We start from the raw sequence: 26,355 nt of genomic DNA, 5'->3' as shown, positions 1-26,355 counted from the left end.
ATCCACCGTTTGATGCGAGCCTAATTAAATCCAACCCTGCCTGTAGGCCATCTTCTTCGTAGAATATATATGATAAACCTCTTCGGAATTGCGCAGACAAATTTCCGGCCTCCAAGCAGCGCGTAAAGAATACACCAACCCTCCCATGTTTATCCCAAACCCATGGTGTGATAAATGATAGTAAATCAACCGTTTTCAAAAATCCCTCTTCATTGGTAATGTTGTTGAGCGTTTTGGATGAAACTTTTGCTCGACAGAGATCGGCATAAGAATTAGAATAAGATTTCAGAAGGATCTCATACAAAATATCTGACGGGAGAGAGTTGATGTCCATTGGATTGGTCATATTAAACCTCTAGGATGAGAAGGAACTTCGACTGGAAGTTGTATTTATAGCCGGAAACCACAGATCCCAACCGTTACAACGGTCGGAAAAAACGGTTACAAACATGTCATACCCGTTTGCATTTAATGGTAGACTTATATACCATTAATGGTAGACTTATGTATTCGCTAATGGTAGGACTTATGTACCAGAGTTAATGGTAGACTTATGTACCATTAATGGTAGACTTATGTATTCGCTATGGTAGACTTATGTACCAGAGTTAATGGTAGACTTATGTACCATTAATGGTAGACGTATGTACTATGTATGGTAGACTTATTTACTATTAAAGTTTCTCAACATGATCATTACACAAATATAGGCTAAGTCAGAAGCTAAGTAAAATACTTTCAAGTACAACAAATATGTTTATTACATATGGGGTTTAATAAAAGTAAAAGAGTGTGAAGTACATTAATTACACTGACCACACACGATCAAGATGGGCATGTCGCACGATTATGGCCGGCTTGGGCACATTTGGAACACTTGTGCTCTTTCCTTGGACGTTTCTTCTGCATTGCTATTTCTAAAGCACTTTTCATTCGTGATTTTTTTGGCCTACCAGGTGGTTTACGAACAAAAGGAGGCTTACAGACTTTGTTAGCCACTTCTTCGGGTACAGGTAAAGCGACATCTCTTGGCATGACCGTCCCCGCGTATGCCGACGAAAGGTATGACCTACGGTAGTAAGGGTGGGCTAGACTGATACGGGAAATTTTTTTTGCTTCCGCTGCAGCAAGGGCATGGACGCACGGTATTTTATCGATGTCAAACCGTCGGCAAGTACATGTTTTCCTTTCCAAATTGACAACATGTAAGGATGAGCCACCGGTGACCTGTGCAAGATGGTCGTCGATTTCTTGCACTGCTAGTTGCTTTGCTCCTTCGACCCTTTCCTGTACACAAAATATGTAATTAAGTCTATCGTATTAACAAATAAATCTACCAAACTGTAGAATATGTCTACCAAAACTATACCCGTAGCAATTTCTCAACACCAGTAGTAAGCTCGGTCTCCATATCATTTGCAGCTCGGCGCCTTTTGGCAAACCACCTAGTCAAAAGCGATCTAATCTCCTCCAATAGTGTCACAATTGGGTAACTTCTAACCTTTGAAAGGACCTTATTTAAAGACTCCGCTATGTTGCTAGTAGTGAAGTTGTACCTCTGTCCCGGAAAATGAACACGGCTCCACATCTGGACATCCGCTTTTTGTAAGTAATCATATAGTCCTCGGTTACACCCCTGAATCTGTGCCATTAAGACATTGAAATCTGAAAGCCTATATGTTGTTGCTGCTTTCTTGACAAGGCGAAAAGCTTCTCCACCTTTATATTTCACCAATATATTCTTGTGCAAATGATAAGTGCAAATACCACGCGAAGCAAGAGGGTAAATTTTTGTTATAGCTTTCCCAATAGATCTATGTCTATCTGAAATAATGGCAAGTCCTTCATCATCAGGTATAACTCGATGTAGTTGTGCAAAGAACCATTCCCACGATTCATCATTCTCAGTATCAACGATACCGAAAGCAATTGGGAATATATTAAAATTCCCGTCTTGCGTTGTGGCAATGAGTAGTGTACCTTTGTATTTACCTGTTAAGAAGGTACCATCAACCACCACTACTTTCCGCATAAATGGAAACCCCTGAATGCTCGCACTAAAGGCAAGGAACATAAACTTGAACTTGTCTTCGGAATCCACTTCGAGCTTGATGAGTGTTCCTGGATTAGCTCGTCTAATCATGTATAAGTAGGATGGAAGGTCCTCGTAACTGTCCTCTGAACTCCCAGTCACTAGTTCGCGTGCATACTTCAATACACGATAAGCTTTCCAATACTCCACCTATACATCATACACGATTAGTCTATCTACCAAACCACTGGCTACAAATCTACCTAACTATTAATAACAAATCTACCAAGAAACAAATCTACCAAACTATTGGAAACAAATCTACCTAACTATTGAAAACAAATCTACCTAACTATTGGAAACAAATCTACCATATGTTAAATAAATCTACCTAACAACACATCAAATCTACCAAACTAAGCTTACAATATGTAACCCTTACCTTGATTCCATATCGTTTGGTTAGCGCATCAGAAACGTGATTTGGGGTAACTGTATTACCTACTCCACCTACAAAATCCTTATAAAGACGTCCTAATATCTCAGGAGTTGCTTGTCGGGCACGTGAAGAACGCATCGTGATAGAACAGGTGTGCAAACCGTAGTATGTTTTGACATAGAACTGTCTTCCATCTCCAACCGTCGAAGCTCGAACCCGCCATTTACATCCACCGACCCAACACCTAACCGTCAATAGCGTGGGCGTTGAGTGTCCCACGTCGAAGTCCATTTTATTGGCAACCGCGTAGATCTTCAATCTCGTCTCGAACTCTTCTTTTGTGTCATAACATTGACCTACAGCTAACTCTACGGACTTCATTTCAAGCTCCACAGAATCATCTATTCTGGAGAAACCTCGTTTCTTTGGTGGCAGGTTTTGCATATCTTCTTCTTCTTCTTCATCTTCTGATTTCTTCCCACACAAATCGTAGTCTTCATCACTAGAACTCGCACCATCCGGATCTTCGCAATTGTCGTACCTTTCTTCTTCATCATCGTCATTATCTTCCTCATCTTCTTCAAATTCATCGTCTTCACTCTCTTCATCTACGAATGAGTTACATCTTTTGCCGCTCACCTCAACACCATTTGCTATCTTCGATTGAGTCAACGCCTTTTCAGTAATCTCAATGCATAGACGGATCGTCTCGTTTTCGAAGTGACGGAGAAACCCAGCAAATTGTCGACTACTTCCTACAAATACCGGTGGTGTATCTTTGGGTAGCTTTTGCATGTATTTCTTCGACAGCATATAGCTGAATTGCAGCTCAAATCGGCGCTGATCCAATCGAAATTCTTCATAAACAATTTGTAATAAATCCCCAAACCCGATTTCCCGATCAACAGCTACAACATGACTTCCTTTGCTCTTATCAACCAAGAAAACATACCGACTATTCTGAAATTCCCATTTCCCACAAACTAAAAGTATATCCACCATGCAAGAAGAAGACATGATAGAGGAAAGAAACCAAATAACAGGTAACGAGAGACAATCAGCGACGAACCTAATGGCGGCGGCTACCCTAGAAGTAGTTGGTTGCGGTGGTTGGAACCCGAAAATTCATTAATAACTGCTGGATAAAAACGTCATTTCAAATTAATAAGTCTACCTTTATGAGATTAAATATGTCTACCAATTTTGTAATATGTCTATCAACATTTCATTATGTCTACCAACATCGAACCTCGATACTAATTTAAAAGTCTACTATATTATCAAATAAATCTATTTTCCACATATAAGTCTACCATCCCCAAATATATCTATTACATAGTTTCGTATGTCTATCACATATCAATACTCGCTGAGGAAATTGTAAGTCTATCATTAAGACAACAAGTCTACCACCTAGAAAATAAGTCTACCACAAAGAAAATAAGTCTACTTTTTCAAAACAAATCTACCGTCGATATTTACATCTACCATGCGTACAACAAATCTATCACGAAAAAACTTTTTCTTTTGTAGTAGATTTATTTTTATAAGAATTTTCTTGTCTACTAAGTCTACTATGAAAGTTAATAAGTCTACCGATTTTGGTCAACCACATCTTATGAAGTCAACTCAACAACAATATATCTACCAACTTGAAAATAAATCTACTATACAACAAAACAAGTCTACCAACACATTCAAATATCTATCAAGAATTTTAAATCTACCTTTCAAGAAAACTAAATCTATCAGTATAAGTCTATCAACATCTAAACAAATCTATTTTTTGGAATATTAAGTCTACCAACTTTTATTAAGTCTATCGACTTTGTTTTAAATCTACCAAAACATATAAGTTTACCATTTATATTGATAGATTTATTTGTCGGTGGTCCAATTTAACGGCTGACGTGGAAATAATTAAATAATGGCATTTTTGTAAATATGTTTTTTCTCACCAAAGCTTCCTAAGGGTAAAATCGGGTTTTTTTTAAAAGGAAGGTTATTCTGTTAATTTCGAGAATGTAAGGTTATTATACTAATTTCAGCTATTTTAAAGGTCACAATAGCAATCCTCCCTAATATATATCTCTCTTAGAAATTTCTCAATATAAATATTTTTTACATACGTCTAGTAATTTCTAATCCAATAAGAGATATTTTTAGTTTTTAACACTATAGGGCAAAGTTTTGCCCAACAAAAAAAGTTAAAGCATAAGTCTATGTAACGTAGGTTTGCTGCATATGCGTTTGGCAAACATTCCGTGTTGCTAAATTCCTTTTGGGTTATTATACATTGTCATTTTTTCCTTTGTTATTATACATGTTGATTATGAATCATATATATATCATCAACGTAAAAAAAACTAGAACATTGTGTTATGTGATAGCCTAGCTAGCTAGCTAAAAAATCATAAGGGAAAAGGCTCAAGTTGGTTTGATAGTTTCAACTACGTTGGGTGATTTTCTTTGTGTGTAATAGATCAGCTGACGGAGTTTATAGTTTAATAATTACAGGGGCTGGGAAAACGTTTAATAGCAACCAAATGTTAAGTGCAACTTTGTTTTTTCTAGCAAATTATTTAGCTGACCATTTTTTTCTTTGATCCATCAAATACTCAATATCGGTTATTTCTATGTATAAGTCTCGCCCGTCTTTCCTCTCGTGTGTGTATGTGTATAATAAGTCTCGTTCGTCTCTCCTCTTTATTTAAAAAGTGCAAATTTTTATGACATGTTAGTGTATAGTGAAAGAAAATGGCTAACAAAAAGTGTATGTCATTCGAGAAAAGAAGTTATAAAAACACGTAAAAAACAAGAGAGAAAGAAAGAGAAACTTACAAACTACACCAAATTTTGATATACACGAGATTACAAAGCTCTTACAAAAGACATCTAGATATAGCCCACAAGAATACCATGACTCAAACTAAATTATACTTCTTTTCTTCTATTTTTTCAGATAATTTATAATGATAAATTATGATTTTTGAGATTTATCAATTAAAAGAAATGATTCTATTGAGTTATGAAAATTGTTTAGTAACAACATATTATGCATTTATAATTTAAATATAGAGGGGATACAAATTAGCATTCCCAATCGAAAAATGTGTATTTTTATAGACGACATTACGTAAGTTAGGTTGATCTACTCGTATACAAATTGTTAAGCAAAATGTTCCGTTGTATTGTTTTAGTCCCATCTTTCGTCTTTTGTACATTCATTATCGCAAACAACCGTAACCGAACAAACTGAACCAAATCATATATAAGTAAGTCAGTTATACCAAATACACTCGTATGATTAAAATTTTTAATAAACTTTTGTTTACGGAAAGTTGTAAATCGAACGGATCTTAAAGTTTTACATTTTGTATGTTTTATTAGTAACTGGAACATTATTAAGAATTTGTGTAAAATGGACCAAGGATCCTTGATTCAAGTTTTATTCCAAAATTGTCTCTCTTTTTTGTTGTTGAAACTTTCAAATATGTCTTTCTGAAATTGCTTTTACGGTTTCACCTAGTGAGTAGTGACTACAACATCTCAAGAATAAAAATTATTTCAAAATAAATAATTAATTTTTCTGATCATTTTACTTTGACCGATAACTTTGATAATTATGTAAGAATCAAATGCATTAATAAGATTAGAATAAGATTAGAGAGGTTTATTAATTAACTGGAAGCTAAATACAATAACATCCAACCATAAACCGAAAGGGAGAAACATTAATTAAAACACTAACAACAACAACAGCAACAACTAGGATGAATATGGAAATTAATCTTATTTGAAACCACAACAATTAATAAAAAAGGGAAATTATAGTTCCCAATTTTATTTTCGAGCCGCTACTTGTTCATGCCGGTCTTGTCCTTCACGAAATTAACTGCTCCTCCGGCCGCTTCCGTTATCTTCTGTCCCGCCTATTCATACATATAATAGATATGAGATCTACATTCAATGTAAATCAAAAACGTATATTTCTACGTATATATCATAAGTGTGTGTATGGATCGCTTACTGTTTGCGCGGACGCTCCGGCTGCTGCAGCAGCATCCTTGGTCTTGTCCAACAGCACATTACTCTTCTCCTGTACACACCATTATTGTCCACACAATGAGATATAAGCAAAGGAAATAGTATGAAATAGGCAAAAACATAAAGAAACAATGCCTCAGTATTGAGGTAAAAAGGGCTAACGAAACAGTTTTTTCTCTTATTTCTAATCGTGTTAGTTGATGAAATTAGTATATAGTATATTTTTGTAACAGGAAATTAGGATACTATAGTTTGAAAAAAAAAATATGCTGCTTAGAGCTTCAAGAAAGATAGGTTTTGATTCAAGATTCTCTGCTTTTAATATAAAAAAAAAAGTGATTGCCACAACAACGTTTGATCAGAGAGAGAAAGAGACCTCAGCTTTGCCTGCGGTTTGACCGGCTTGGAAGGCCTGCTTGTTGTCTGCCATTTTTCTTAGAAGATAATTTTTGGTTTATAATGAAAGATTTAGATTTTGATTGATGAGAAAAGAGGTGGGCATATGGTTTTTATTTATAGGCGAATTGGAAACACTTGTGTGGTGCCACGTGTATCCTGAACCCACGTGAGCGACGTGTAAAATGGTACCATCAGCTTTGCCTTATGTCGGTAGCTGCTTATTGGCTATCAAGATCCACGTGTCGTTTTTGGGATGGATATATTATTTTAGGAATCTTTGTATGTGGTTCTCTCTCGCGTCCCTGTTTTCTTTTTCATTTTATTTATTTAAGACTAACAGTCTAACACTTTGAAAATATCTCAATTATATAATACTTTTTGTCGTCTAGTAATTTCTAAAGCCAGCATAGATATTTTTAGTTTTTTTACAAAGTAGTGCTCAAAAGTCTATGGCCGTAAATAGAAATTTGTAACTTGGGTTTGTTACATATGCGTATGGCAAATATGTCGTGTTATTATTTGCGAAGAAATGAAAAAGTTCATAGAATGTTAATTACACACCTGTATCAAAACCTTTATCAAAAAACAACTTTATTATTACGTTCACGGCATAATAGACGGGAAAATGCCCACGGCTTAGGCCTTGGTACAGTTTGTTGTGCTAAGTTCGTATTAATATTCTTTCGATGTTAGTTTAGGCATGTTATTTATTTATTTATTTTTTCTAGAAAGTATCAACTCATTTGAGGCATGTTATTTCTTGAATTTGCCAAATTTTACATTTTTATTATTTCATCAATCATGGATTTCCAACTCAATTATTCTAGACTGAAATGAAAGATCAGATCGGTACATACACATAAATTATATAAATATCTCGTTAGCAATGGGGAAATTAGCTAATTCCTTTTAGGTTACTGATTTACTATAGATCATTAATGATTTTTTATTTATAAGAAATCGATTATGAATATCATATCATCAACGTTCAACTAGAATATTGTGGTATATGAATATATGATAGTCTAGCTAGCTAAAGAAACAGAAGGGAATAAGCTCGAATTGGTTTGATAGTTTCAGTTTACGTTATAAAAGCTGACGGCGATTATAAAAATCTCGCTAGTCCTTCCTTAATTCGGTGTGTGTTTATGTTTCGTTCGTATCTCCTCTTAGTAAAAAAGTGCAATCTTGATTATGATACATAAACCTTATAGAGTATTGGGAAAGAAAAACACTCGCGCTTAAAACAAATTATGTCTTTTGAGAAAAGAAAGTATGTCTTTGAGAAAAGAAGTTCTAACAATTAACAACACGTAAAACACAAGAGAGAGAGACAGAGAGGAAAAATTTTGGGGAGAAAAAAATGCCGCTATATCAAGAAATAGTATACGTATACGGCAATCCTTCATAACATAAAACTGAAAATGCGTTTGCATATAGTGCCGTTTGTGTTACTTGTTATACGGGTACAAAGAAACAAAAACAGAGATAATGTAAGGAAATAAAATTAGATAAAGATCTTCAAGCGAGTCTTTGCTTAGTTGTTGTGATGAAAATGCTGCAACTCATTAAACAAATCACAAGAAGTTTCCCAAAGTTGTTTAGCAAGTTTCGGATCTCTAGAAACTTTTGATGATTCAATGGTTCTTCCTTTCCCTCCAAAATAGTAAGCACCTGATATTTCCTGCATAAGTTGTAAAGAAAAAAAGCTGATCAGGGATCAAGAGGTCAATATTTCAACAGATCAAGATTCCTATAAAGCTTTTAAAGAAATTTTCTCTTAACAGGTGGAGCTAAAGCTGCATCGACGATAGATTCAGCTCCTTCCTCAGGGGTTTGGAGGAGGCCAAGTATTTTGAAACCAAGAAAGGCCATGGCAGCTATATATGTAGGAAAGTCGCGCAATAGATTCGTTTTCGCAAATCCGGGATCTGCAGCTCTGCATTCAACAAGTCGAAACATATATCATCTTTAAAGAGTAAGAGACTAACAACAAATCAAGAGAGTAATATTATAGGAAGCATACATAGCGGAGACATGGTGTGAATCGTCTGTGAGGCGAAGCCGTCTATGCATTTCATATGTGAAAATCAGAATGCATACTATTCAACAACATAAACACATCAGTCCAAGGAAGAATACAAATATATACAATTATGCATTGTAAGTAACAGTCAGAGGTTTTGGCTTACATTTAGAATACTCGTAGGCCCGAGCAAAAGGATATTTGTTTAATGTCGAAGTATATACTCCATTTACAGAATCCTTGTCAAACTTCCGAATAGAAGCTACACAGAAATAGACAGGAAATAAGATCAGTTTCACTTAGTTCTACTCTCATTTATTATAGGAGGGTCCATCCATTTGTGTGAATTGTGACGGTATGTTTCACCATAACGATGTGCGAAAGATGCAACATTCACGACCCGTGAAGGCACATAGCTGTTTTTCAGGAGTGGCAAAAGAATTTTGGTCAAACAGAATGGGCCAACATAGTTTGTAACAAGCATCCTGACAAATAAAAATTAATACATGACCTAAATTTTGATAGAAAACTGAAACATAAGTGCGTCCTTTGGATGATGACAAAAGTGATGAAAACCAGACTTATACCTGTCATAACCTTCCGTGGTTGGTCGACTAGAAGTTGCCATTATCCCAGCATTGTTCACCAAAAGCTGAATCGAAGGATGTAACTCTTCGTCCGAGAGCCATTGCTCTAGAGAGTTTTTAAACTTTAAGATTGATTCAAAAGAGGACATGTGAACTTTAAAAGATTTGAGTTGGGCATCTTTGTTCTTGCTCCTGATTTCCTTCAATGTCTGTCATTATAAGCCAAGCTGAAAAGTGACTTTTGCATCAAAGAAAAATGTGAAAGAGAACATTCTCATTTTAATTTTGGCATAAGCGAAAAAAAAAGATCATAAAAACCTCTGAAAGATGCTGAGAGGACCTTCCAACTGAAAAAAATCAAGAAAGATTCATCTCATTAGGCAACCATAGAAATAAAGAAGAATGGCAATTTTGATGTAAAATTTGTTAATCTTTGTGATGAGAAACAACATTTAATTTATCCAATACATTCTGATACATCACTAGAGGAAGCAATGCATCATAGATTTCTTACCAAGAATGACGTGGAAACCCTTTTCTGCAAGAACAAATGCAGTGGCCTTACCAAGTCCAGAAGTAGCCTGAAATCAAAGTTCAAGACACAGTCGATAGTTGATAGACACATGAAGAGCTCTACACTTTAAAATGGATGTATTGGAGGCATTGCTTTACATGACAATATTTACACAATCAAGGCAATGTTCACACATTTCACCAGTGATAACACAAATGCGTCTAAAAATAAACCGTTTTTGTGATTTTTTAGCCCAAAATCCTATTTTAAAGCAAATTTCAAGTAAAGAACACAACATCAGTTTACTTACACCAGTGATAACACAAATGGGTCTTGAAGACCCAATCTTTGGATCGATGGAGCCAGAAATGGAAGTATATTTTGAGCCAAAGATCGTTGCTTTAAGCAATTGCAAGTAGGAAGAAAACAGAGAGATGCCCCAAAGACCCATGTGCCAGAAATCATATGAAAATACAAAACAAAAAGCCTCCTTCACCTCTTTTATCATCTTCTGCAAAAAAAATATTTTTAAAACTGTTTGTTTACTATAAATGGATGCTTTTACATATTATCAGACGAGACGAAACTCACCGGAGATCCAAAATGATTCAGGGAACCGCAAACACTTGAAACAACTCGCTCAAAACCTTGAAGGAAGAAGAGATTTGGAGTGAAGGTTGCTGCATTTTATTAAGAGAGACAAAAATGAAATAAGGTTTATTTCTTGACGCAAATGTTATGTAGAATATCGTGTAGTATGATAGTCTAGCTAGCTAAAGAATCAGAAGGGAATAAGCTCGAATTGGTTTGATAGTATCAGTCTACGTTAGGTGATTTTCTTTAGTTTATATATAGTTTAGTAGTTACAGGGGCTGGCTGCTATTTTAGGACAAAAGTTTAATAGTAGTTATAAGCCATCTTTTTTTTTTGTTTGTCAAAGTATAAAAAAATCAAACATTTAGCTGATCGTTTGTTTTTTCTGTGAGCCATCAAATTCTCAAGATCGGTTATTCACTTATTTTGTATGTATAAGTCTCGCTCGTCTTTCCTTAATTTCGTGTGTTTAAGTTTGGTTCGTATCTCCTTCTCTTTGTGAAAAAGTGCAATCTTGACGTTTTTTATGATACGCAACCTTCTAGAGTATAGTGAACTATTGGGAATGAAAAACACTCAAGCTTATATAATTTGTTTCAGTTTAACAATAAGTATGTATTTTAAATCTTTTATCAAAAAAAGAAAGTATGTCTTTGAGAAAAGAAGTTCTAAAACAACACGTACAAAACAAGAGAGAGAGAGAGAGAGAGAGAGGAAACAAAAAAAAAAGACAAACTAGACCAAATATCGACATAGACAACATTCCGAAGCTCTCTTACAAAAAGAAACATGGAAATAGGCCCACACCAATATCATGAACTAGACTAAATTATACAATTGTAGCATTCACAATCGAAAACACGTTTGTTTTTCTGTTTATTCGGTAAAGTATAAACTTACGTAGACGATTTTACGAAAACTATGTCGTGTCACTCGTATGAAGGCTGCTTAACAAAACGTCGCGTATTAGTCCCCATCTTTCGTCACTAAGGTTAAACAAAATGATTTCAAATTTAATTTTCATTAAGCAAGTTGTTTTTTATGCGACATCATAAAATGTATCGGAAATGATCGTAATAATAGATATTTCATAATATTCGATCATTCGAATTCACATAGACCAGACACAATCACTGGTTTAATGAGGAAAAAAAAAAACACAAGACATTATTCGAAAAGCCAAAACAAAAAAAAAGCTTAGATTCCCTCTTCCTTCTCGTCCTCGCTAGTGCAGCTACTGTTGCTGCTCCATTCACATTTCAAGGTAGATCTGGGAGAACCACAATACCTTCCCAGCTTCTCAAACCTCTGATACATCACTGTTCCTCTTTCTTCTCCCAGAGACTCCATTGTTGATTCTCTGCATCCGTAATCGCCTAGGTCAACACAGAGGCTCGAGTCGTAGCTCATCTGTCCGACGCTCGAGTGGATCGCTACTGAGAATTGCTTTGGCTCGAAGCAAGTAAGCACCTTTGAGACAAGATGGCTCAAGTCCATGGTCGTGAAGTCGTATCCCACTGCTTCAAAGCTAGCGTAGCTGAATCCATCTTCAGGGGTCACATGGATGGTGGAGATCGCGTCTCCTTCGACGCTGTTCATAGAGTAGCCGCAGGGCTCAAACTCAAAGTCGCAGATTTGAGACTGAGGAAGTATCTTTCTGATGCCAGAGTTGTCAGTCATAGAACCAGCCGAGCTTGACTCGTTCTTGTAGAACACAGATGCCTTGTCCTTGTCCAGACCAGTCATGCACATCTCGAGCGTGTACACGTTGTTGCTGCTGCTGTAGCTCTTGGCAGGAGAAGAAGCAGAGTAAACATGCCATTTCTTGGTTTCATCATCGTTGCCCATCAAGTATGCAACACTGCTCAAACCCAGCTTGGCGAAGTGACCATCAAGTACAGAGACTTCTTCAGAGAAGTTGCGGTGTGGGCAAGGCTGGCCTCCAGGACAGAGGAAGCTTCCACGAGTGTACCTCACGGACTTGACGTCAAGAGAGAGCTCACTGGCCAACCTCAAGAGAGGCTCGATAGAGAGAAGGAGCTTAGTAGTCCCGCAAGTCTTGATGATGATCTTGTAAGGGAAGATAAAGAGGCTGGACTCAGAGAGTACATAAGAGTCGAGCTGATCATTCGAGAGAGATGAGACGATCGTGCACTCAGCTGGTTGAAGGATCTCGTCAATCTGAGATTTGGCCAAGGCACGGAGTCCTCTCCCTTGAGTGTCAAGAAAGAGACTTGGCTCAAAGAATGATACTTCGAGCCGCTTCTCGTAGCCTTCGAACCCAATTGCAGAGACTGACATGGCCATCTCGCTTTGTTGTTGTTGTTGTTGTGAGAGGAAAAGACCTTCTTGTAGGAGAGAACGAGGGGGTTTGGGAACCAGAGCTTTGAAAAAAGGAGGTTATAATTGGAAGGCAAATAAAAACTATGAGGACTGTCTGGATTGATTAGTACTCAGGATGGCCTCTTTGCGCACTGCAACAAAAGAGAAACAATAAAAGGATGGTCAATAAGATTACATGTAGGAAAGTACAAAGATTTGAAGACATTTTGATAAGGGAAACTCACGTTAGAGTAGACAGAAGATTTGAATTTCTTGATTCCACCGTTGGGACGAACGTCTTCAATGCTGTAACCGAGGGGAGCTTCGTAAAATAAGGAACTGCTTGACTTCTTATTACCAGCTTTCGATTCCATCATAATCTCATTCACGCTCTTCTGTAACATATAAATTAATAACAATTAAAGGTTAGATAACCATAACATAAGAGAATGCAAACGATAACTAGGACATGATAAACAACATAAACATTCAATGTTTCTGCGCATCAAACAAATGATGATCCATGAAAATTCAGGTTTTGATGAAAAATAATAGATTTGATCGAAATTGAAAGAGGCTATGACTCAACAAAACAACAACTATTAAGATCTGCTACGTTTTTAAACAACAAATCCAGATATCTCACTCAGACATTATCAGATGATTTCATTAGATAGATGTCACAACCAACAATTGAATCACGATCTGATACAAACATAATTAAACAATACAAACGAAATCGAAATCATCGTGAGAGACTTACGTGTATAGGAATATATTGATCTCGATCCGGAGTTTTTAATTCTCTTCTACCAGAAACTTTTTATCCAAATATATTAAACGAACGAAACCTGAAACGAAAACAAAAGCCAAATTCAATCAATCGATCATAAACTACAGACTAAAAGTAGAAGATCTAACACGATAATCAAAGATTGAAACAGAAGAAACAGATCTGTAAAGCTAAAAAACCAACCTGATTGAAGTGATTCAGAAAACTCGAAACCCTAAATCTTGAGAGCCGCTTATGATTTGGTAATGATGAAAAGAAACGAGTTTGTGATATTGTAGAATAACAGAGGTGGAGGGAGTTGTTTATATAGCCTCCAGCCCAGATGCGTTGTGCGGCTATTAGGGCTCCACCAAATTACGTACTTACCCTTCCTTTATTTGCTTTTACTGAAAGGCCCTTACTTTTTTCTTTATGTGGAAAGATTGTAGGTGCGAGATTCGCGATGATTCTTGACCACTCATCTATAAAGAGCAACAAATCTTTTGTAATTTGCTATTTTTGTCAACAAATTATTTTAATTGACTTACTGTAAGATTTTAAATTATTAATAAGCTTTTAATACTCCTTAATGCTAAAGACACAAAGACACTTAAATGACGAAGAATTTAAACGAATCATAGGGTGACACATTTGTGTTTTCGAGGTAGCCACGTTCTCTCACGAGTCACGACGATTCCTGGCCACGAAAAGATAACACAGATAAAATCACGACGATTTCTGACCACGGAAAAAAATTAACAGCAGTATAATCGTTCTATTTAAAGTTATTGATTTTTTTAGTCAAACAAGAGATTTAATGCCTTTTAAGATTAAAAGTAACATTTAAATTTTAGATCTTCGAGATTGGCTAAGCCACAGAAACGTTTTGTTAAACAAAGAAATATATTATCCAATCAAGCAACGACATATGTATCGTCCGAGACCACACGTTTCAGATTTCGATACTCACAAGAAATAGACAGGTGAGGAGTACGTGAGCTGTTTATGTTCTAATGGGGCCCAGAGAATCTAATTCTGCTTTACCAATAGCTCTCGTTTCTTTACTCTTACAATGACCAAAATAACCCTTTCACCATGGTCGTCACGTCGTGAATCCATTGGTCAAAAGTGGGGAAAAGGGCAAAAACGATATGAACTAAATTATTTGTGCGCCAAAATACATGAACTAAAATACGGTGTTAAAATCAACCGTTCTTGTCTATAATTTTAAATTATCAACCTATTCTCGTATGTGAGTGCCTAAACCTGAATTGACTAACTGCAACGTTAGTTGACTCACGATTTTTGCTGACTTGGAACAGTAACCTATGACGTGGCATATACGACGTCGTTTTAGTTCTTGTAAAAAAGGAAAAAAACACCAACATTGCTAGGATTCAAACTGTGGTTATTTGAATGTGTTTTACGCATGGTAACCAATTAAGCTGTCTAAGACTTTCAATTTTTCAATACAAATATATCTATTTATTATTTATTTACCTCTTCTTTGAATTAATAAGTAAGCAATAAAATTTCTAAACCTCAATAGTTTCATGACTTACGTAAATAAACTAAGTGTTTCTTGGTTCGATTGGAAGCGAAAGGCAATGGGGAGGTGAGTTTCATTCGAGTTTTGTTTACTTTCAGTGTTGATATCGTTTATGGTGAGATGCAAAAAAGGTAGTGGTGAGTTGAAAATGCATCAGGTATTTTACACATTAGAGGACTTCCAAGAAGCATTAGTAGACTATACTCTAAAGGGAGCCTGGAATATAAAGAAAAACAGATGGGGAAAAGAGAGATCTGGTGCTATTTGGTTTTTAGGAGATGCTACTTGGATATAAAGCAGGAGATGGTTTTTATGGAATGAAGTTACTTATGTTTGTTTTTTTTTTGGCGGATTGAGTTTGGTTTAGATTTGAATCAAAACTTGTCTTCTTTTTTGTACTACTTATGACATTCGAATGGTCAATCAAAATTTGTCTTCTTCTTTTCTTTGTGTTACCAACATGACAAAATGAAGAGAAAGAAAAAAGAATGAAGAGATTTCATTCGACTTCTGTTTTTATTAAACAGAAGAGAGATGAATAATGTATAAATATATGTATCCGTGATAAACAATTGAAAATCTTACACGGCTCAGTTGGTTAGTATTCGCTTCAATCTTTCACACGACCAAGGTTCGAATCAAAGGATTTTACATTTTTTTCGTTTTCAAAACGCACTAAAACGACGTCGTATATGCCACGTCATAGGTTACTGTTCCAAGTCAGCAAAAATCGTGAGTCAACTAACGTTGCAGTTAGTCAGTTCAGGTTTAGGCACTCACATACAAGTATAGGTTGATAATTTGAAATTTTAGACAATAAACGGTTGATTTTGGCACCGTATTTTAGTTCATGTATTTTAGCGCACAAATAATTTAATTCATGTTGTTTTTGGCCATTTTCCCGTCAAAAGTGCACATGTAAAGTAATAAGTGACCAATAAGAAAACAGTATATGCTTTTCAATCAGAACTCACGAAAGATTGAAACAAAAGGTAAAACATGATTAGTCTGTCAAATTCAGTAAGCCAGTTAACATAAAAAAACAAAAAGTATATCTCGCATACTAAAACTTTTACAAAAAATGTTCAAAGAACTAACATTTTTTTTGGCGAGAAAATTACCGCTATATCAAGAAATAGTAGACGTATACGTCAATCTTTCATAACATGAAACTGAAAATGCGTTTGCATATAGTGAAATGCGTTTGCATATAGTGCCGTTTGTGTTACTTGTTTACACTATACAAATAAACAACAACAGAGATAATGCAAGCAAATAAAATTAGATAAAGATCTTCAAGCGAGTCTTTGATTAGTTGTTGTGATGAAGATGCTGCAACTCATTGAGCAAATCACAAGAAGTTTCCCAAAGTTGTTGACCAAGTTTAAGATCTCTAGAAACTTTTGATGATTCAATGGTCCTTCCTTTCCCTCCAAAGTAGTAAGCACCTGATATTTCCTGCATAAGTTGTAAAGAAAAAAGCAAATCAGAGATCATGAGGACAATATTTAATAAAATCAAGATTCATATAAAGCAATTAGAGAAAATTTCTCTTAACAGGTGGAGCTAAAGCTGCATCGACGATAGATTCAGCTCCTTCCTCGGGGGTTTGGAGGAGGCCAAGTGTTTTGAAACCAAGAAACGCCATGGCAGTTATGTATGTAGGATACTCGCGCATTATCTTCGTTTTCGCAAATCCGGGATCTGCAGCTCTGCATTCAACAAGCAAAACTCACAAGTCAAAACATAATTTTTAAAGAGTGATAGACTAACAAATCAAGAGAGCAATATAGGAAGCATACATAACAGAGACATGGTGTGAATCGTCTGTGAGGCGAAGCTGTCTATGCAATTCATATGAGAAAAGTAGAAGGCATACTGTTCAAGAACATCATAAGCTCATCAGTCAAAGAATCATAAAAATATAACTATTTTGCTTTTTAAGCAAACTGTTAAGAGGTTTTGGCTTACATTTAGAATACTCGTAGGCCCGAGCATATGGATATTTGTTTAATGTCGAAGTATGTACTCCACTTACAGAATCCTTGTCAAACTTCCCTATAGAAGCTACACAGAAATAGACAGGAAATCAGATATCATTTTCACTTAGCTCTACTCTCATTAATTATAGGGTCCATCCATTTGTGAATTTTGACAGTATGTTTCACCATAACGATGTGTGAAAGACGTAACGTTCACGACCCGTGAGGGCACAGAGCTGTTTTTCAGGAGTGGCAGAAGAAGTTTGGTCAAACAGAATGGGCCAACATAGTTTGTAGCAATCATCCTGCCAAATAAATACATGAGCTAGATTTTAATGAAAACTGAAACATAAGTGCGTCCTTTCCAAGATGTCAAAAGTGATGAAAACCAGACTTACCTGTCATAACCTTCCGTGGTTGGTCGACTAGAAATTGCCATTATTCCAGCATTGTTCACTAAAATCTGAATCGAAGGATGTAACTCTGCATCCGAAAGCCATTGCTCTAGAGAGCTTTTAAACTTGAAGATTGATTCAAAAGAGGACATGTCAACTTGGAAAGATTTGAGTTGGGCATCTTTGTTCTTGCTCTTGATTTCCTCCAATGTCTGTCATTATAAGAAAACGACTTTTGCATCAAAAAAAAATGTGAAAGAGAAACATAGTTATTTCGACAAATGTGATAACAAAAGGGATCCAAAATAACCTCTGAAAGAAGCTGAGAGGACCGACCAACTGAAAAAACCAAGAAAGATTCATCTCATTAGGCCACCATAGAATTTTGTTGTAAAATTTGATAATCTTTGTGATGGGAAACTACATTTATCCAATCCGTCCTGATACACAATCACTTGAGGAAGAAATGCATCATAGATTTCTTACCAAGAATAACGTGGAAACCCTTCTCTGCAAGAACAAATGCAGTGGCCTTACCAAGCCCAGAGGTAGCCTGAAATCAAAGTTCAACACACAGTCGATACTTGATAGACACAAGAAGAGCTCTACACTTTAAAATGGAGGTATTGGAGGCATTACTTTACATGACAATATTACACAATCAAGGCAATGATTCACACATTTCACCACTGATAACACAAATGCGTCCAAAAAAAATAACCCGTTTTTGTGATTCTTTTGCCAAAATCCTATGTTTTAAGCAAACTTCAAGTAAAGAACACAACATTAGTTTACTTACACCAGTGATAACACAAATGGGTCTCGAAGACCGAATCTTTGGATCGATGGAGCCAGAAATTGGAGTATATTTTGAGCCAAAGAGCCTTGCTTTATATATTGAGCCAAAGATCCTTGCTTTATGCAATTGCAAGTAGGAATAAACGAGAGCGATGCTCCAAAGACCCATGCGCCAGAAATGATATGAAAATACAAAAAGAAAAGCCTCCTTCACCTCTTTCATCATCTTCTGCAAAAAAAAATATCTCAAAAACTGTTTGTTTATCCGAATCCAGTTGAACAGTTAAATCATAAATGGATGTTTTTACATTTTATCAGACGAGACGAAACTCACCGGAGATCCAAAATGATTCAGGGAACCGCGAATACTTGAAACAATTCTTTCAAAACCTTGAAGGAAGAAGAGATTTGGACCATCAGAAGTGAAATTTGCTGCATTTTATTAAGAGACAGTGATGAAATAAGGTTTATTTCTTGATGCAAACTCTATCTCCGCCTCCAGCAAATGAACCAGACTGGCCAAACCACAAATGAAGTGAGGTATGATTTAAGATTCGCAATTGAATTCAACATCGCCATGATAAAAAACGGGTTTTGCGGGTCTTGCAAATTAGTTTATAAATTATATTTAAAAGGGTTTGATTAATATTTTCATCAATTAGAGAAACCGAACTGAAATCAAATAGGGTTGCCCTTATCAAAAAAGTTTAAGCTTTGAATAGATAGTTAATACTTAATACATTGAAAAAAAGTAAAGGAGAAACTAAAAGTTGATTTTCTTGGAATCGAACTTAGTTTTACAAAAGCAAGAGAAAATCTATACTTTCTTCACACATTAGTTACACTTCGTAGAAAAGGTTGAAAATGAGAAAAATCCATACTTGACGAAAGAAAAAGTCCTCAACCCTGGATCCGGCTTGGTTCGGCTCATAAGTCATAATTATCAAACTCTATAGTTGAACCGGGTTGGCCATTTGAGCCGGTTTAGCTCTGGCCTTCTCACAATCCTGTTTCATTTCTTCCAAACGCTTTGATACCTGGAGATTCATTAACAAAAATATACAATGATCAAGAGATTCAATTTCAAGCATCTCTTTTGGCTTTTCCCAAACCCAACTTGTTCATTCAAAAAAGTGAATAGTTTTTCAGTCAAAAGAAAGAGAGAACCTTGATGGAGTAAGCCAATGGAAGCAAAGTATCAGGATCCATGGCGTCTTCAGGGAAATTCCTCAGAGCATGCATGAGTTCCTCAAATGGCAGTTTCACCAAATCATCATGGCAATACTTCAACAATGCTAAACCGACTTTGAACACAATATTAACACCCTATACCGACAAAAGAAAAAAACCAACAACGCATTGATGCAAAACTGTAGAAAAGAAAGAGACTATTGAGTTTATAAGAGATGTTGATTTTGATTTACCTCGGCTAGAAACACATCCCAGATTCGTAGAGCCGAAGGGAAAGGAAATGAGTATGAAAAGACGGTTATGAACCACTGACTTGCATACATACTCGGATTGATCATTTCTTGAGTGAAATGTTCTCCTAGTTTTGGCATTAGCTCTCTTACCAACTGATCTAACTGTAACAGATATTGCTGTACAAGAGGAAGCCCTACCTACATTTACACAAATCAAATAGATCTTAAATCTTAAAATCATTTTTAATCAGTCCCATTGAGATTATGTTTTCAAGCATAAAGTTCCAAAGAGCTAATATCATAACTTCAGTGAGAAGCATTTGACAGAGAATTAACCGCTAATCTTAAATATTCTAGGAAGAATAACAAGTCTCTACAGTGTAGTTGACAGAGAATTTGAAAAAGCAGTCATAAACTTCATGAAGGAAAGGATTTTTTTGTGTGGACTTTATGTCTTTTTCTTAAAATCCTGCAATCAATTAAAGCGGCTCTATCGCTTTCAAACTCGCGTAACTAAAGAGGCAAGAAGCTCACCTGATACAATCCTTCCATTGGGGAGTGAACAGCTCCTTTGAGTAATGAAACTAATAACCAGAAAGCATCTTCTTCGCTCATATAAAGAAGCAACAAACCGGCTACGAACCCCATTCCCTGCAATAAATATAGAACCAAGACTTTTTAGTTACCATATTGGGGAAATAAGAACAAGGAAAAAATCTCTGGATAGACCTGAACATATCCGACATCTCTGTCATAGACAGAGTATGCTTTTAGAACATTGTATAATGATCTTTGGCCTGGTCCATGTCTCTTCTGGAAGAAAACATGTGATGGGAAAGTGCGGGATATATCCCGAATGATATCGAGTTCTGATGCTGACGTTTCATAAATCACCAGTTGCTACAGTGAAAGCGAGAGAGAATTATCAAATTGTTTCCCACAATGAAGCCAAAGAAAATGAAACATATCAGGAAATCAAAAACAAAAAACACACAAGGAGATTATCACTACCTCATAAACACCGGGATTCATAAGCAAAAGGTCTCGACTTCCAGAGATCAATTGCCAAACTAGACCCCTTAAGCAATCAGGGATCCCTTTCCGAATTCGCCTTTTGACCACATGAGGTTTTCTCCTAACGTAATGCTTCCAGTCACTACCTCCAGCTCCAATCATCTTCCTCCATTTTGTCACTCTTCTCTCCTCCCTAAGGAATTTAGCATCCATGGTCAAATAACAAAGCATAATACTGATTCTCACCCAAAAACAAACATTGTTCATTGCGACATACTTGTCATAATTACTAGACGATCTAGTCTTGGTGAAACGTTGAGGAGAATTGGCATGTTCCTGCTTCAGAAACCCAAATCTATCAACCGGTACAAGCAAAGGGACAGCTCCTGCTTTACTGTCATCTGCTCTTTTCCTTTCCATTTAAACTAAGCTGAAAAAAAAGACTTTACAATGGTTAAATCACAAACTCAAAAAATCTCCTCATATACACAGAAGAAGTATGGTCAATCAGACCTAAAAGCTTTACTCAAAATTCCAGATCATAATCATTTCAAATCTTGGAGCTTTGATCTCAATATGACTTAAATGGCATTTACAGAAAAACGCAACCGGCAAAATAGAATTCCAGGGCTTCGTAGATAGAATTTCGATCCATGGTGATGATATACATAGTGCAATACCAAAAACGCAAACAGCAGAAAAATGCTGAAGAAGAGATTAACATAACTCAGGGTGATCAGTTCTTTCTACTAGAAGAAGACAAAGACGATCCAAAAAGGAGGGAGAGAGAGAGAGATTGTCCGGCAAATACGAAACCCACCAACATTCCGGTGTCAGATGATAAGGGCCGTATTCAAAACCTCGAATTTGGGAATGAAATAAGGCGATCGAAGGAGTAGCGAGCTGTAATTTCTGGGTTTTACCCAACGGAATTGATCTCTGAAGAACAATGGATTGAAGATGACTTAAAAGGAAGGAACCCAAAGAGAAATGAGACGTTGGAGATCACATCGATTACTCGTACGCGTATTAAGACGTTCCAGATGTTACCAAAGCTTGAGAATTTATCCGACGGAAATTTTTTTCTAGTCTTCTTTTTACTTTTTTCCCGAGAAAATGTAAACCAAAAAACGAGCAGCACGTTTAAGCCGGTTACATAGTTCAATCTGGTCAAACCGGTTGGTTAAATAACATAAAAGTTTAAATACATAAATTCTTACAAAAACCCAAAAAAGAAAGGTGACTGATGATGATGTTTTTTGGTGAAGTCAAGAACATTGACTTGCTTCCGTTCGTCTCATGAGATTTCCCCAACTATCACCAAAGCTCCAAACTTGTGAAGGCTGCTCGATCCAAGGACCGTTCATGATGTTCAGAATGCTACAGGCTTCACTGTATTCAAGCTCAGGCAAGAGCTTTGGTGTCAGTAAGAAGCACCTACAAGAGAAAAGACCACCACACTTTACCACACAAAGAGACGCAAGAAAACAGTTTCCATGATTTTGGTATTCCAAAACGAACACTTACTGTGGTGTGTTTGGTTGGCTAGCAGCTCTAACCAATTGTTGAAACATCTTCCTTTCGTTTATAGGATCCATACCTGCACGGGCAATTGCAGATTTTCAGAAACTGTTTGATGGTGTTTTTGTGACAGTTTTTGTAAGCATTACACTTTTACCTTGATTAATCTCATCAACAACCCTGAAAGGACAGTTTGTGAGATCTTGAAGAGAGACGAGGTAAAGGATGGTTGAGACAGAACGCTCTCCTCCAGATTGGTGGTGAGAACTTAGAACCTGAAGTTGCCCAGATTCCCTGAATTTCACTTTGATATGTATTCCGTATTGATCAAAGTCAGTGTCACGCTCATCCAATGAAACTTCTCCTGCAACAGCCATTTCTTGGAAGTTGTGGCTGAAAGTTTCATTTATCTGAGCAACAAGCCGTCTCAATGTTGGAAGCCATTTCTCCTTCAGCGAATCAATTTCTTTCAAGCATCTGCTCAGATCTCTTTTATCAGCTTCGAGCTTTGTACTGATAGTTTCTATCTGTCTTTGGCGATGTTCATACTCTTGGAGTATGTTCTGGTTTACAAAAAGGATCGAATTGGCTTGAGAGATATTGTCTTGTATAGCCGCTTCCAATTCTTCTACCGTGGTAGGCATCTCCATAAACTCCTTTGTAAGTTCCGGCGTGATGATTGCGATAGATTCTGCATCCCTCTTGGCAGCTGCTAGCTGCAGTTGCTTTCCTTCCACCTCTTTCTTACAATACTCAACGCTGAGGGATGTCTGCTGCGCCACTTTCTCATATTGTTTGATATTGATTTCTGACTCTCTGATCTTTCTCTCCAGTTCAATAGAAGCCATATGCTTCTCGGCGTAACTCCACTTATAATCAGCAGCTTCTACGAGCAATTTCTTGAGATTGATCGCATATGCATAGCGGTCAGCGTTAGCTCTGGAAGCCTGCTCAATCAGCTTAGCAACTGAAGCATCCATGTCCTCTTCTTGCTCCAACGATTCTAGCTTCGTCTTCCTTTGTTGGTAACGGGATTCTAACTCACGCCGTTTCTTTTTCTCCAGATGCGAGACATTAATAATCTCCTCCCTTTCTTTCTGAAGTTTAGCTGCTTCTTCTTCCAGAAGTCTTTGCTCTGTTTGAAGACTCTTGAAAGTTTCCTCCACGGATAAAACAGAGTCTTCTAATTCCTCCTTTCTTGACCTCAGTTTCTCAAGTTCTCCAACGTCCACCCCACATAACAGAAGACGTGATGATGACACAGAATCTACACTTGCAGAGGTGTGACCACCATACCTTGAGGACGACCACCGGTAGTGATTGTCTGGTGTCCAAAAATCAGTAATACCCAATTTGGAGACTTCTTCAGCCCTCTGATCGGTAATCTTCGATCCAATGTACGAGCCATCCAGACCGAACTGGGAAATTAAAGTCTCCTTAACGGCGTCAGGAGCATCAAATATTTGATCTAGCCGAGAATGGATTCCAAGAGAACGCATCTGATCAGATATGTGAAAGGGAGCCTTGTGATTGCCGCCACCGCCCACATAGTTTAGAACAGGAACATCAAATCGTTTTAGATTTCTAACCAGCAAATCGCGGTCCTCGGAATCCTGAGTGACGAAAGACTTCCATGCATAATAAGGAACATGACCCTCCAAATAACAAGCGTTCTCTCGACTTGGAACGTTAACCTCTACCAAAACGGGACCATATACTTCCTTTTTAAACTCATGACGATTCTGTTGCACCCATTGATATGCTTCATAAATCTTTTCAGCTCCAGATTGATATAGCGCATTCAAGAGTTTGTTATTTACATTCTCCATGTCCTTCAACTTATCTACACATTGCCTCAGGGTGTATCTTTTCTGAGACAAGAGCCTCTCGTTGTCAACCTTCTGACTCTTCTTCCGGTTCATGCTGTGATGCAGCTCTGTAATCTGAGACTTCAATTCTTCAAGTTTGGCTAAAGGTGGTTCATATACAGGCAGGTTTTGGAGTTCTTGTTCCGCAGCAACCAGATCCTCTCTAGCTTTCAGAATCCTTTCCTGGCGATGCTCTTCTTGTTTCTTCAATTCCTCCAGTTCTTTGTATGTCGCCATAACTCGTGCTTCAGCCTCATTTTCTTTCTCGAGCAAGTCAGAACGCTTATTTCCATTTGCATCCAGGAGTTTCTTGACCTTTTTGCACTTTGAATCCATCTCAGCTTTCTCCTTCTTTTGCTTCTCAATAGGTTCCTTCATGCTGTTCAAATGCCTTGCAGCTTCATCCAATTTTTTCATTGCTTCCTTCATTTTCTTCTTAGCATCCACATACTCAGCCTTTTTCATATCATACTTAAGCCAGGGCAATTTCTTCTTCATGGAATCAACCTTTGTCAAAAATAACTCTCTCTGCCTAACACGCTCCACATCCTTCTCTTGCTCATCAACAAGAGCTTTCAGCTGAGTCAGCGTCTCTCCATTCTTCTCCACAGCTCTCTCAAGCTGCTTCAGTTCACGGCTTTTTTCAACAAGCTCGCGATGATGAACTGGCAGTTGAGGATCACCAACAGCTTTTTCCGTTTCTTCCAGGAGCTGCACAGGCGTTAACTTGGCAAACTCGCAAACCCTATCTTGCGGCAGGAATTGCGTGAGGTTGTTAACTTGGATGTTGAATTTCTGGATTATCTCAACTACATCTCTCTTACTAACTGCATTTCCGTTAAACATCCACTCCGACTTGTTACGTGTATCGATCTTACGGAAAATGGTAAATTTATCTTCCCTCGTGTTCCCTCTCAGAGAAATCTTGACGTAGCCAGAATCTTCCCCACGCTTAACATATGCACCAACACTGGTTGCTCTCCCAAGAAGCTGAGGCTCACCACCAAGACAGAGTGCAATGGCGCAGACAAGAGAGCTCTTACCTGATCCGTTTGGTCCAATTACAAGGTTCAAGCGTGATCCAGGTTTGCATACCAAGTGATTGAAAGTCATGAAATTGTGAAGCTCGATTTCGATTATATTCCCAGGCAAAAAGTCATCTTCCCCTCTGGAGATTTTGAGGCGCTTGGCACGACGTTCAGACATGGCCGTACAGCAGTCAGAGATTTTTCTGGATCAACCTGAAAAAAAAAAAAATCAAACTTTTGTATGAGATCCACAGATACAAGAACTAGAGTATTCTAATAAGAGGAGAGAAAAAGCAGAATTGGTTAGGGAAAAAGAGTACAAATCGAAAATTAGAAACTTAAAGAAGCTTAAAATTAAGGGACAATGCTAAAAGCTAACCCTAAAACCCATATTGAAGAATCGAAAACTAGAATCTGATCAATTTAAAATTTTCGAGTTTCAATCTCAAATCACAAGCAATCATCAGTCCCACACTATCTCTTCTCTCTATCATAAACCCTGTGACTGAAAATGAACAGAAAAACCAAAACAATCAAAATTAAGCAAAATCAACTTACGAACAAGACAGAGATGAAAAATCAAAGCCAGCGCCGAGAAACGAAATCCAAGAGAAGGAAGAAAAAATTCGATTCTCTAACCCAAAAAATAAACGAACAAAATATGATACAAACTCATGTTCCCACATTCCAATCGAGAGGAAAAACTGACCTGAACAAGTGAAACCTAGCCGAAATCGAAGATTCTCGACTCCGAAATTGTACCATATGAAAAAAACCCTAGAGTCTCTCTCTGAATCACGAATTCCCACGCTACAGTTTATTTAGAGAGCTTAAAGTGAAACGACGAGGAGCGAAAACCCGGGAAAAAGATTAACACAAACGATAAAAAGGACTCTAGGTTAGCCTTCCAAAACCTCAAAAATCCGGTTCGACTAGTTTTTGAAATTATACACGGTTATGGTTTTAATCCGGTTATTCAAAACCGGGTTAATCAACCCAAAGGCTTTTTTTTTTTTCAAATACCTTCAAGCTCCTGTTTTTTTT

General features: G+C 37.0%; 8 protein-coding genes across 9 annotated transcripts; all 8 read right to left on the bottom strand.

Moving 5' to 3' along the window:
- Nucleotides 1-777: 777 nt before the first annotated feature.
- Nucleotides 778-1,471, bottom strand: LOC112086839. Its single transcript, XM_024156841.1, has 2 exons — nt 1,370-1,471; nt 778-1,287 (listed from the first exon to the last, which is right to left on the bottom strand). Exons 1-2 carry the CDS (start codon nt 1,409-1,411, stop codon nt 826-828), a joined length of 504 nt encoding a protein of 167 aa, XP_024012609.1. The 5' UTR covers nt 1,412-1,471; the 3' UTR covers nt 778-825.
- LOC112086777 (protein FAR1-RELATED SEQUENCE 6-like) lies at nt 1,413-3,488 on the bottom strand. Its single transcript, XM_024156527.1, has 3 exons — nt 2,475-3,488; nt 1,502-2,242; nt 1,413-1,445 (listed from the first exon to the last, which is right to left on the bottom strand). Exons 1-3 carry the CDS (start codon nt 3,486-3,488, stop codon nt 1,413-1,415), a joined length of 1,788 nt encoding a protein of 595 aa, XP_024012295.1.
- A 2,634-nt stretch (nt 3,489-6,122) lies between these two features.
- On the bottom strand, nt 6,123-7,005 carry LOC18018877 (stress-induced protein KIN2). The gene is made up of 3 exons (XM_006400062.2): nt 6,895-7,005; nt 6,502-6,570; nt 6,123-6,403 (listed from the first exon to the last, which is right to left on the bottom strand). The coding sequence occupies exons 1-3, from the start codon at nt 6,946-6,948 to the stop codon at nt 6,329-6,331; spliced, it is 198 nt and encodes a 65-aa protein (XP_006400125.1). The 5' UTR covers nt 6,949-7,005; the 3' UTR covers nt 6,123-6,328.
- A 1,449-nt stretch (nt 7,006-8,454) lies between these two features.
- On the bottom strand, nt 8,455-10,552 carry LOC18018876 (dehydrogenase/reductase SDR family member on chromosome X). Its single transcript, XM_024156762.1, has 9 exons — nt 10,355-10,552; nt 10,045-10,111; nt 9,849-9,877; nt 9,531-9,739; nt 9,310-9,428; nt 9,110-9,205; nt 8,944-9,019; nt 8,703-8,856; nt 8,455-8,601 (listed from the first exon to the last, which is right to left on the bottom strand). Exons 1-9 carry the CDS (start codon nt 10,550-10,552, stop codon nt 8,455-8,457), a joined length of 1,095 nt encoding a protein of 364 aa, XP_024012530.1.
- A 1,145-nt stretch (nt 10,553-11,697) lies between these two features.
- On the bottom strand, nt 11,698-14,029 carry LOC18018874 (S-adenosylmethionine decarboxylase proenzyme 2). The gene is made up of 4 exons (XM_006400059.2): nt 13,937-14,029; nt 13,724-13,811; nt 13,206-13,355; nt 11,698-13,112 (listed from the first exon to the last, which is right to left on the bottom strand). The coding sequence occupies exon 4, from the start codon at nt 12,943-12,945 to the stop codon at nt 11,836-11,838; it is 1,110 nt and encodes a 369-aa protein (XP_006400122.1). The 5' UTR covers nt 12,946-13,112; nt 13,206-13,355; nt 13,724-13,811; nt 13,937-14,029; the 3' UTR covers nt 11,698-11,835.
- Nucleotides 14,030-16,473: 2,444 nt separating this feature from the next.
- LOC18018873 (dehydrogenase/reductase SDR family member on chromosome X) lies at nt 16,474-18,991 on the bottom strand. Of its 2 annotated transcripts, none has more exons than XM_006400057.2 (10): nt 18,791-18,991; nt 18,458-18,685; nt 18,145-18,211; nt 17,969-17,997; nt 17,662-17,870; nt 17,450-17,568; nt 17,253-17,348; nt 17,084-17,159; nt 16,840-16,993; nt 16,474-16,739 (listed from the first exon to the last, which is right to left on the bottom strand). In XM_006400057.2, exons 2-10 carry the CDS (start codon nt 18,680-18,682, stop codon nt 16,593-16,595), a joined length of 1,122 nt encoding a protein of 373 aa, XP_006400120.1. In that variant the 5' UTR covers nt 18,683-18,685; nt 18,791-18,991; the 3' UTR covers nt 16,474-16,592. The 2 variants fall into 2 exon arrangements, with proteins under 2 accessions (XP_006400120.1, XP_024012201.1); XM_024156433.1 differs by having other exon boundaries at nt 16,509-16,739; nt 18,458-18,682.
- Nucleotides 18,992-19,214: 223 nt separating this feature from the next.
- LOC18018872 (EVI5-like protein) lies at nt 19,215-21,904 on the bottom strand. The gene is made up of 8 exons (XM_006400056.2): nt 21,715-21,904; nt 21,172-21,324; nt 20,892-21,087; nt 20,610-20,780; nt 20,415-20,531; nt 19,881-20,078; nt 19,624-19,782; nt 19,215-19,493 (listed from the first exon to the last, which is right to left on the bottom strand). The coding sequence occupies exons 2-8, from the start codon at nt 21,312-21,314 to the stop codon at nt 19,407-19,409; spliced, it is 1,071 nt and encodes a 356-aa protein (XP_006400119.1). The 5' UTR covers nt 21,315-21,324; nt 21,715-21,904; the 3' UTR covers nt 19,215-19,406.
- Nucleotides 21,905-22,012: 108 nt separating this feature from the next.
- On the bottom strand, nt 22,013-26,163 carry LOC18018871 (structural maintenance of chromosomes protein 5). Its single transcript, XM_006400055.2, has 4 exons — nt 26,021-26,163; nt 22,573-25,524; nt 22,422-22,494; nt 22,013-22,331 (listed from the first exon to the last, which is right to left on the bottom strand). The coding sequence occupies exons 2-4, from the start codon at nt 25,487-25,489 to the stop codon at nt 22,163-22,165; spliced, it is 3,159 nt and encodes a 1,052-aa protein (XP_006400118.1). The 5' UTR covers nt 25,490-25,524; nt 26,021-26,163; the 3' UTR covers nt 22,013-22,162.
- Between the last annotated feature and the right edge of the window lie 192 nt (nt 26,164-26,355).

The sequence above is a fragment of the Eutrema salsugineum genome, unplaced genomic scaffold (assembly GCF_000478725.1).
Source record: "Eutrema salsugineum unplaced genomic scaffold, Eutsalg1_0 scaffold_2, whole genome shotgun sequence".
NCBI classification, from domain to species: Eukaryota; Viridiplantae; Streptophyta; class Magnoliopsida; order Brassicales; family Brassicaceae; genus Eutrema; species Eutrema salsugineum.
Note: the sequence above shows the minus strand (reverse complement) of the source record. Positions and strands in the feature narration are given on the sequence as shown.

Coding starts and splice junctions, on each gene's coding strand:
- LOC18018871 (XM_006400055.2), bottom strand. CDS start 25,489: ATGTCTGAACGTCGTGCCAAGCGCCTCAAAATCTCCAGAGGGGAAGAT. Junction 22,495..22,572: donor TGTTGATGAGATTAATCAAG/GTAAAAGTGTAA, acceptor TTGCCCGTGCAG/GTATGGATCCTATAAACGAA. Junction 22,332..22,421: donor AGCCAACCAAACACACCACA/GTAAGTGTTCGT, acceptor TTTCTCTTGTAG/GTGCTTCTTACTGACACCAA.
- LOC18018873 (XM_006400057.2), bottom strand. CDS start 18,682: ATGATGAAAGAGGTGAAGGAGGCTTTTCTTTTTGTATTTTCATATCAT. Junction 18,212..18,457: donor CCATTTGTGTTATCACTGGT/GTAAGTAAACTA, acceptor CTTTGATTTCAG/GCTACCTCTGGGCTTGGTAA. Junction 17,998..18,144: donor GGGTTTCCACGTTATTCTTG/GTAAGAAATCTA, acceptor TGGTTTTTTCAG/TTGGTCGGTCCTCTCAGCTT.
- LOC18018876 (XM_024156762.1), bottom strand. CDS start 10,552: ATGATAAAAGAGGTGAAGGAGGCTTTTTGTTTTGTATTTTCATATGAT. Junction 9,429..9,530: donor ACCACGGAAGGTTATGACAG/GTATAAGTCTGG, acceptor TTTATTTGTCAG/GATGCTTGTTACAAACTATG. Junction 8,857..8,943: donor TCACACCATGTCTCCGCTAT/GTATGCTTCCTA, acceptor TGTTGAATGCAG/AGCTGCAGATCCCGGATTTG.
- LOC18018877 (XM_006400062.2), bottom strand. CDS start 6,948: ATGGCAGACAACAAGCAGGCCTTCCAAGCCGGTCAAACCGCAGGCAAA. Junction 6,571..6,894: donor AAACCGCAGGCAAAGCTGAG/GTCTCTTTCTCT, acceptor TGGTGTGTACAG/GAGAAGAGTAATGTGCTGTT. Junction 6,404..6,501: donor CCGGAGCGTCCGCGCAAACA/GTAAGCGATCCA, acceptor ATGTATGAATAG/GCGGGACAGAAGATAACGGA.
- LOC18018874 (XM_006400059.2), bottom strand. CDS start 12,945: ATGGCCATGTCAGTCTCTGCAATTGGGTTCGAAGGCTACGAGAAGCGG.
- LOC112086839 (XM_024156841.1), bottom strand. CDS start 1,411: ATGGAGACCGAGCTTACTACTGGTGTTGAGAAATTGCTACGG. Junction 1,288..1,369: donor GTGTTGAGAAATTGCTACGG/GTATAGTTTTGG, acceptor TTTTGTGTACAG/GAAAGGGTCGAAGGAGCAAA.
- LOC18018872 (XM_006400056.2), bottom strand. CDS start 21,314: ATGGAAAGGAAAAGAGCAGATGACAGTAAAGCAGGAGCTGTCCCTTTG. Junction 20,781..20,891: donor TGAATCCCGGTGTTTATGAG/GTAGTGATAATC, acceptor CTTTCACTGTAG/CAACTGGTGATTTATGAAAC. Junction 19,783..19,880: donor GGGATGTGTTTCTAGCCGAG/GTAAATCAAAAT, acceptor TTGTCGGTATAG/GGTGTTAATATTGTGTTCAA.
- LOC112086777 (XM_024156527.1), bottom strand. CDS start 3,488: ATGTCTTCTTCTTGCATGGTGGATATACTTTTAGTTTGTGGGAAATGG. Junction 2,243..2,474: donor CCAAACGATATGGAATCAAG/GTAAGGGTTACA, acceptor TATGATGTATAG/GTGGAGTATTGGAAAGCTTA. Junction 1,446..1,501: donor TAAATAAGGTCCTTTCAAAG/GTTAGAAGTTAC, acceptor GCTTTTGACTAG/GTGGTTTGCCAAAAGGCGCC.